At 42.3% G+C, this 9,421-nt stretch overlaps 1 protein-coding gene across 1 annotated transcript; it reads left to right on the forward strand.

Moving 5' to 3' along the window:
- Positions 1-427: 427 nt before the first annotated feature.
- On the forward strand, positions 428-8,961 carry PTMS (parathymosin). Its single transcript, XM_081941699.1, has 5 exons — positions 428-818; positions 4,595-4,663; positions 6,868-6,952; positions 7,050-7,117; positions 7,976-8,961. The coding sequence occupies exons 1-5, from the start codon at positions 771-773 to the stop codon at positions 8,024-8,026; spliced, it is 321 nt and encodes a 106-aa protein (XP_081797825.1). The 5' UTR covers positions 428-770; the 3' UTR covers positions 8,027-8,961.
- The last annotated feature ends 460 nt before the right edge of the window (positions 8,962-9,421 follow it).

A 9,421-nucleotide genomic window follows, 5' to 3' on the forward strand; every position in this document is an offset into this window, starting at 1 on the left:
GCTTTGGCAAATGTGAATGTAATGTTTTGATACTGGCAGAATCAATCCTTGGTTTGACAACCCCAGTCCTCTCTTGAGCATATGCAGAGAGCTGCCGAGTGACATTATGCAGCGCACAGCTGTAAAGTGGCAATATCTGGAAATGTTGCCACTGCAATAGGAACCCGGTGTTCTTGCCGGGACACAATCCTGCCGCATGCTTTGTCACAATCAAGAATGGCAGACAGAATGGGGGAAAAAAGTGATCGTTGGGTGGAAAGCAAAAAAGTAGGCGCTTAGTTAATCTGGAATAAATAACGCGGCGTAGTACAAAGGGCGTGTGCGATCGTCTGTAGGCGGTGCAGGCGAAAGAAAGGGCAAACAAAGGAACAGAGGACAAAGCATACACGGCAGCGTCCCCAAGGGCAGGAGCTCAGGTTCATGGCTTTCGGTGCAGCCCTGGACGGCATAATCTACTTTAACCCGCCCGATAGATAATTATTTGCAAAGCTATCTTCGTTGGTTTTGCAAAACGCAGCGGTGCCGCTTCGCGAGCCGTTCTTTCCCGCTTGCCACTCGCTTCTTTCCCCTCTGCCTCTAATCTCTCCCCTCCCTCCCCGCAGGCCCCTCCCTCCCCGCTCTCTCGTCACCGAGCCCTTTTTCTGGCACTGCCTTGTCGCGGGAGAGAAGGATTTTGTTCCTGGCGCTTGGGAGCAGAGCGGCGGCAGCTGGCAGGTCCCTGCTTCGAAGCTGCATCTCGTCTGCCTAGCCTTATTCTCGCTGCTGCCAGGATGTCAGAGAAGTCCGCCGACGAGGCTCCGGTGGAGCTCGGAGCCAAGGTGAGACGCTGGGATCGAGCCGGTGGCTACGCGCGGGACCTGGGAGCCCCTCGTCTTTCAAGCTCGGTCCGTTCCGAAATGATCGCGGCGTGCCAAGACTCTTTCGGAAAGGAGGAGGGGGAAGAAAGAAGCGCTCGCCTTGCCTCCTTCCCCGCCGCCAGCCTCCTCCCGGGTCCGATTCTCCTGCCCGCTCCCTTCTCCCTCCCTCATCCTCCTTGCGCCTCGCGCGCGCTTCCTTTTTTGTTTCCTTGGAAATGGAGCAGCTCCTGGCTGGAGACGGGGGTCGAGAAAAGCTCCTGGCGCGCTCAGGCGGTGTGTGGGCTTCGGTCCTTCCAATACCGCCCCCCCCCCCGGGAGCGCCCTCCTCTCGATGCCATTAACCCCAAGCGCCCTTGGCTCCTTATTTATTTATTTTTGCCAAAGGTCCTTTGCTTTTGGCAACTGGCGGCGGTAAAGGCAGACGCCACGATTCCGCCGAGATAAATCGTTCTTCTTTTGAAAAGCCCCGACAGGCAACAATGGTGAGAGGTGGGGAGGGGGGGGGGGCTTCATTCTTCAAAAGCCCGCGCTCTCCAGGGCTCAGCGCTCAAAAGGTGCGCTGCTTGGAAACGAGGAGGCCGATCCTCCCACCGGGGTGCTTTGGAGGGCAGAGGAGGCTAAACCGCTTCGCTTGTATTAGGAAGAAAGCCGTAAGGCGGAGGAGCGTAATACAAAGCCAGGGAAAAAAATGGAAGGCAATTAAAGGGCGGGGGTGCGCGCGGGCTCGCGCTTGCCTGCCAGGTTGCCAGCATATGCGTCCTTCCCATCGCCCGCTCAGTCTCTGGACTCCGGAGGCATCAGGTTTTAGGTATTGGCGGCTTCAGCGGTTCGACCGTTAGTAGCATACTCTGCACATCTGTTCCGGAAACAGCGGGTGTTACTGGCGTTCAGCAGAGCAGAAAATGGGTTACCGGCCTTATTGTGTTCTTGTGAGGTATGGTCCCCAAAGGATAAGACAAAACATCCCTCAGAAAAATCGCACACGTCTTTCGGGGTTGGGGGATGAGATAGATAATACCAGAGGGCAGGTTTTCCTCCCTACCTTTTAATTTACATTTCATCAATTAGTTTGTGAATAAGAGCCTTTGAAATTAATTGAAGAGGAGGTGAAAAGAGAAGTAAAAATAGTCAAATGTTAGTCACAATATTAGGCACCAGGAGTCTTGTCACTAAGCACTTCCATATGGAGTGAAACACAGAGGCTTTCGAGATGCAAAATCCCCAATATGTTTATTTGGAAGTAAACTGTGGGATCCAATTAGACTGTGCTGTACGCCTCCCTTGTGCCTTTACAGAGAAGGGCAAACAATGGCACAGGATACTTTTCCTGTTGGAAAACACGGAGATACATGGAAAATGCAGACAAACGGCAAACAGCTCGTGTTCCAGAGCTGAAGAGCTTGCACAATGTTTTTTTTTTTAACCAGTTGAGAAGGAAAAGAAATAATTAATTGAAACAATCCTAAGAGCAGCCAGGGACATGGGGATAAAGGTTAAACATTGCAGAGGACTCAGCCTCGCTTCTGCTTTGGCTTTGCTGTCATGAAAACCAAAGAGAACTGGAACTTGGTTGAATAATTTTCCATATAGGGTAAGGCAGTGTTTTTGTAGCCCAGAACTATATGCTTCATTCTGTGCAATCGTTTCAGAAGGGAGACTGCCCTAGTGATCTTCTGTGTTGTTTGTTGTACCCAATTTAACAGCTTCCTTCAAAGATGAATTGATCTGAACAGTTATTTGCTGTTTTACAACTGGATGATGTCTATTCTATGCTTCGTGTCTTAAGTTTTTCATCCTGCACTGAGAACCTTTAAGTTTAAATGCCATTGTGCACTATAACATTGGACACAGACCATCCATGTGGGATTCAGAAAGCTACTCTAAACAGCAGGATAGTGGGTACAGTGAAAAGGGAGTTGTTTTACAAAGAAAATCCAGAACAGGATCCATTATGAAGGTTTTTGGAAGAAGAAGATAACAAGGAAGTTTCATTTGAGAACTGGATGTATTAAATAAAGCTGTTTGGAGGGAGACATGCAGATTTGGATGCTGTGGGTCTGTTACCCAAACGATCAATTCAGGTGAGATTAGCATGTAACTAGGCCAGAGTAGGCTCCCCTGTGGCTGGCAAGCATCAGAAATATTATGTCTTCAAAAATAACACAATGCCCTCTAGTGGAAAATGACAGCTTGGAACCTTTCTCATCTATAAGATACCTTGTACCATTTTGTCCCATCCCCCCTTTCAATCTTACACTGACACTTGCCTACACTGTAATTTTAGTTGTAGTTGCATTAAAGAGAACATGATTTATTGTTTAACTGGCCCTTGAAGGAAGTGATGTAGAATTCAAGTTTTTGTTTTTTTTTAAAAAAGACAGATTTCTTTTCTATAAATTCTCAATACAAAAAAAACAAAAGCGAATTGTAGAATATTTATGGGACATGTTTCCTGCCTTCCACCTCCCTCCTCCCCCTCTCTCTGTCTTAAATTTATACTCTCCACACCTGATGGAATGACTCTGAGAGGCTTACAAAAATGATGAAAAGATAAGTAACAAACAGTTAAAATTAATAAGAATGAAATAGAGACAAAAAACCCTCCAACGGGACAGATGGCTTGGGGGTGGGGTCCTCTCTCTTATCCTGTTAAGCACCTTTATCCTGCCTTTATTATAGATAACTCAAGGTAGCAAACATACCTAATACTCCTCCCTCCTCCTATTTTCACCACTACCACCAACAAACCTGAGAGGTGGGTTGGGATGAGAGAAAGAGAGAGAGACTGGACCAAAATCACCTAGCTGGCTTTCATGCTAAGGCAGGACTAGAACTCACAGTCCCCTGGTTTCTAGCTGATGCCTTAACCATTAGACTAAAGTGGTCCTCATTGTTTCTGCCATCTCAATAAGCCTTTTTGATCATGTAAACATGTTCTTGGTTGATACATGCAGAGACAATTACTGGAATACAGTTGAGTTACATGTTTGCTAAAGTAGCATCATGTAGCACAAAAAGGGTTTGAATCTGCAAAGCTGCATCACAAGAATTATAGAATTACAAGAAAGCCACTTTCTGTATTGATATTCTTGTAAACATTTAGCAGTTCCTGTTTAGAAAGAAGTAATATTTGGTGTATATTGCTGAACATATTGGAGATTTAATGTTACTTCTAATGTACTACAACTTAATAAGCAATCATAAGGGTTGTATTTATTTCATGAGATGTTACAACAGGTTGAAGATTTTATGCATCATTAAAGACAGCAGTACAGGAAATGGACAGAGCACAACCCTTTTGCAAGTTATTTTCCATACGGTCCAATTAAAAGAATGCTGATGGATTGGTGAATTCTCCCACATTAGTGAAATGTGCAATTTGGAGTGTATGTCTCAGGCTAGAGGTAAATTATGCAACAAGTACTAAATATTGACAAACTGTCAGTTGGATTTCAATGTGTCTTGCCTTATCTGGGTTTTCTTATTTGTTACAGGTGTGAAAATAACAGGCATGAACGATTTCAATGACATACTGTGATTTTTTAAAAAGTACAAAGCATCTCTCCAATGTTCTGTCATATAATGTGTAATCCTGGCTGCTTTTGCATTTCATTAAATGATCTTTAAAAAAACAATTGCTGAGTCACTCTTTCAGCTGCCTCCCTATTTTGCAACATTTCTTATCATACCAGCCATGGTGAATGTAACATTAATGTAGTTTGCATCCTCTCTTTCAGGAGCTGAAAGAGAAGAAGGAGAAGCATGAGGAGAAGTCTGCTCGCAAAGACAAGAAAGAGATCATAGAGGTAAAATTGGGTCTGCATTTCATGCAGGAGCCAGAGGTGAGCGGGTATGGCAAGAATGAGGCAGAAGAAAGAGGGCAAGGTGAGGAAATGCATGGGGTCTGCCCACATCTCACTTTTTTGATGGACCTTCTGCATTGCTTCTAGTTATCATTATTGAACCAAGCCTATGGTGCTTGAAATGATGAAACAATAAACATAGTCTCTGAGTTGAAAAAGTTTTTTGGCCTAAAGGGGAGTGGCAATGCCAGCCATCATCTTTTTTTGCTGCCAACTGATAGAGCTTTGGAGTTGCAAAGTAAAAGCATGCCTCTGAAAGCAGCATTGTGGTGCAGTTTCCAATCCCTCTTTTCATCAATGAACTTTCCATGAGACCCTGGGAAGAGGTGGAATAGAATCTATCAGCAATAGAAGACCCTGGAAAATGGACCAAACCAAAGAATGAAGGGACAAATGTTGCAGAGTAGTTCCCTTTGGCTCACACGTCAGGCATTGCAGAACTGAAGACCTGGTATAAAGGAGAGTCTAAAGAAGGCAATAAAAAGTCAAAGGGCCAGTGAGGCTTCCCAAGGTTTGCTCCTAGAATTCCAGTTGTGAGAAAAGTTAGGAAAGAGGAGCAGGAACCATTCCCTTTCCCTCCCTTCGTAACAAATAGCAGGTAGAGAAAGGGGCAGCCTAGATGTTTTTTAAATGCTGGGTGAGTTTTTCATAGATCTGTCATTCTTTTTTTTTTTTCCTGGTAAGTACTTTGTGGTTAACAGCTGCACAGTTGGCAGACATTCCAAAATATGTGGCTCCTTTTGGCTTAGCTAGGCTGTCATTAGGTCAGTTTTGTTGTTTCTGTATCTGTCTTTGGGAGCCGTGGAGGGAGTCCGTGAAGATGGCAGAAGCACAGAGGGCAAGTGGAATTCCTGTTGGCTACCACAACCCCTTTGATATCTTGCAATTTACTTTGAAGAGAACCAGCGAATGAGCAGAGTTGTATAGGTATTGGGCTAAGAAGACACAATTTAACATTAGATTCTCAGAGTGGGCATGGGCTGATTGCCTCCCTAGAAACTTTCTTGGTTTGGTATAGTATTTGTGGATAAAGTTGTTCCCTCCTACTATAAAAATACATCCACCTTTCAGGGACATGTTTTTCTCTGTGCAGAGAAACAAAAGACTGGAGTGGAGTTTGGAGAAAAATGATGGATACAAAAGCTCTATCCCTAATCTGTATAATCTAAAAGCCTTGGTGACAAGATAACTTGTGCTCTCTCCAAAATTAGATGAAAATGAAGAAGTTCCTAAAAGAAAAGGAGGAAGAAATACAAGGAAGACTTTCACATAATCCATTAAATATATATTGCTGCAAAAGACCACATTTACATAGTAGAGCAGTTTGTTTCTAACGAGGGCTTATCACATATTTACCTGTATAATTTACACTGTTCCATATCATTCTTTTTCCATCCTTCTCCTACTGCATAGTTCACAGTAGTGTCCAAAAACTTTGATTCAGCCTTTTGCATAATATTTATTTTTATCAGAGTATCCTATAAAAACAAAGATGAAGTGGAGTGCACTGTAACAAAGTTACTGTGGGGTGGTTCCATAGTTATAAGTAAAGCAGGTACTCAAAAGTGTTGGCCACAAAATATTTCCTAGGAAAAACAATAATGACAAATCAATGAAGATCTGACCCAGCATTTGAAAGTCATAATTAGGAGTTGACATGTGGCTCAAAACCTTTCAAGTGATAATGTCAACAAATTTAAAAGAAATATGTCTAGGCTCTTAGCAATGAATCTGTTGTTAAAATGCCTAATATAGTGCCTGGAATGTGCATGCATCCACTCTGATTCTTACTCTATCCCCATGCTGGCTTGCAAACCACTCTAGAAATGGATTTAGAATGATAAGTAAGAGAACTTTGAAAAGCAAGAGAACTGTCAGTATAAGAAGACAAAAAAAAAAGAATAGGTTCATAGCACAGTCCTGCTGATGAAAATAAGCAGTTTTGGTGCTGAGAGTTGCTAGAACTCTCAATTTCTCAAAAGAAGAGTGAGCTATATGTGTAATAGAATAATGGTGGCTATGATTTCAACCTATCTTGGGGATAGGAGCTGAAATAAACAGATATAAATACAGCCAAAGTCTACTGAGGTTGGCTTTCTGACCTGTTCGGGCAGGTTACGCTTATCATGTGACTTTCCTTTATGCAGGATGATGAAAATGGGGCTGAGGAAGAGGAAGATGATGAAGATGCAAATCCTGAGGATGTAGATGATGAGGATGAAGAAGATGAAGGTAAGAGCAAGTCAGCCACATAATTCATAAAATTTTGGTAAGCGAATTCCATGGGTGGATTAATTAGCATTGATTTACTCTTTGTTCTTATTCCAAGATGATGAGAATGAACGGGAACCAGATATACATGCAGTAAAACGATCTGCAGAAAAGAAGCAGGAAGAGGTGAGTAGGAACTCTGTTTAATGTGTTCAGGAATGCCTTAATAGGAATATACAGGGGAAGTGAGCAACACTGCAGCACCTAAGTACCCGGGGGCTGATTCAACACTACATTGATTGATTTATCAACTTTAGACACTGCCTCTCTCACTATGTAACTGACTCTGGACAGTTTACAATTTCCTTTGTATAAAGGCAGCAGATACAATGATTGAGTATATAAGTATGTTGAGAAGTTTTGGACTAAGTGAGTTTACATTCAGAATTTCTAGGGATTGCGGCAAGGTTTGTATCTGAAACTGCGGGCCGAGGCATGAACTAGAAGGTAACAAGAAGTTGCCCTTTTCATAACAATTTATGAAACCTGTTCTTAGGATTCTGTGGAAATCTTAATTCCCGAAGACCCTTTGTACAAGTAGAATATAGAATGGAGTTAGACAGTTTCTAATGTAAGGCAAGATTTTGATTTCCATGGAGATTGGTGGTAGTGAACCTTGATCGTTCTTCATTCCACAGTCTTGCTTGTCTCACAGACCTGCTGGGTGGTATTGGCTATTTTTCCAACATTAGATCATAGCTTAAAATTGGAGGTGGCATCTGTAACCCAAAAGAGTTATTAATGTCAGGCAAGAAATTTAACATTATAGGCGTAAATAAAGAAGATATATATCTCTATGTGTCTTGTGGATCCACAGCAGTGATTATTTTACAGAAACCTCTGGGATTCACTTTCCAAATTGCTGGCTGGCGCAACCGATGCAACAGTTCTTTGATTTTCCACTCACCAATCAACTGAGTTAGAAGTGCCTGTATTAAAGCCAAAGTGTTTCTTACCAAATACATCCACCTTTTTCTGTTGAAGGATGAAGTTGACCCGAAAAGAAAGAAGACAGAAAATGGCTCTTCAGCTTGATCCTCTTGGCTCCATCTGCATCCTCTTCTCCGCTGTCCAACTATCCGCACACCTTCATTCCTCTGTCTGTGCAGGCAACCTCTGTAGTGCTGTAGCTGCAGATGAGGAAGAAGAGGAGTTCAATGTGCTTTCTGTCAAGAGGAAGCTGAAGGAAGCTCTTCTCCAGCTCCAAGATCTGTTTCCATATTACAGTGCTCTCTACAGTTTCATTACCCTTCACCCTCCATTCAGATAGCTGCAGTCTTTAGAAACATTGCTTCCTCCGATCTCTTCCCAGAACACCCTCACAATTGCTGCCTGAGATCCTCACGCCTCCTCAGCTTTCAACACCTCCTTGCAAACTCCTCCCTGCTCCCATCCAGCACTTCACCCCTGCCCGTTCCTCTTGGCCCCTTCCACAACCTTGTGGAGTTTCTATGGTGCTGAAAGGGTTAAATCACATTTGGCACACAGGAAGTCCAAGGCCAGGGAAATTTGCCACGATGTGTTCCTGGGCTGTGCCTGTTCCCTTTCTATTGCAGGAAAAAAAGTCAAAATGTAGTGATGGTGGTGATGATGATAATACAGTGAAATGTGTTTTACTTAAAAAAAAAATATTTACAGTTTTTAATTAATGCATTTTGTACAAATTTAAATGACAGGCAGCAAGCTGAATCTGGTGAACTTTTTTCTTCCTGGAGGCAAAGCTTGTTTTTAATGTGTAAAGTAATGTGTGATTCAGTGTGGTTTTTTTCCCATTTTGGGTGTTTGTTATTTTTTAATTAGGGGACCAAAGTTTGATTTCTCCCTTGTTCCTGTCAGGTTCTTCAGTTGTTTTTCTTTGTAAATTAAAGCAGATCCATCTGCAGTATTTTCTATGGCACAGACATTATGAGGATGAGATATATAAATATATATATTGTTTAGCACTGTAAATAAAAAACCTTTCAAAAAGATTTCAGATAATTTTTGCTTTGGAAAAATTGCCATGCAGATGGCACAATCATCTGCATTCAGTTCAAGTCAGATCTAGTACACAATAATTTATTTTTCTTAAACTAACAAACGTTGCTAACTTAAAAATACATTCTATTCCTTGTTGGCATTTAACCATCTCCCATTTGTAGTTACATTTTTAAAAGTTAGGGATAAAAGAGAGGCCATTAGTTTGATGATAGATTAAGATGGAAACACCCTTTAATTATTCCCATATGTGGGGAAAACCAGTAAGCTGAAAATGGGGCTGAAAAATAATGGTACAGGTAAGAACAAAATATACTTATTCTGTCAGATCAAAGACACATTTATTCCTCCATTCTGATGCCTTGTTAACTGATCCAGAGCTTTTGAAAAGCCTATAAGCAGCAGACATGTGTATGGATCTCTAACTTTTGTTGTCCACCAAATGGTTTTGAA

This window comes from Natrix helvetica (genome assembly GCF_964273705.1).
Source record: "Natrix helvetica genome assembly, chromosome: 2".
In the NCBI taxonomy this organism is placed as follows: Eukaryota; Metazoa; Chordata; class Lepidosauria; order Squamata; family Natricidae; genus Natrix; species Natrix helvetica.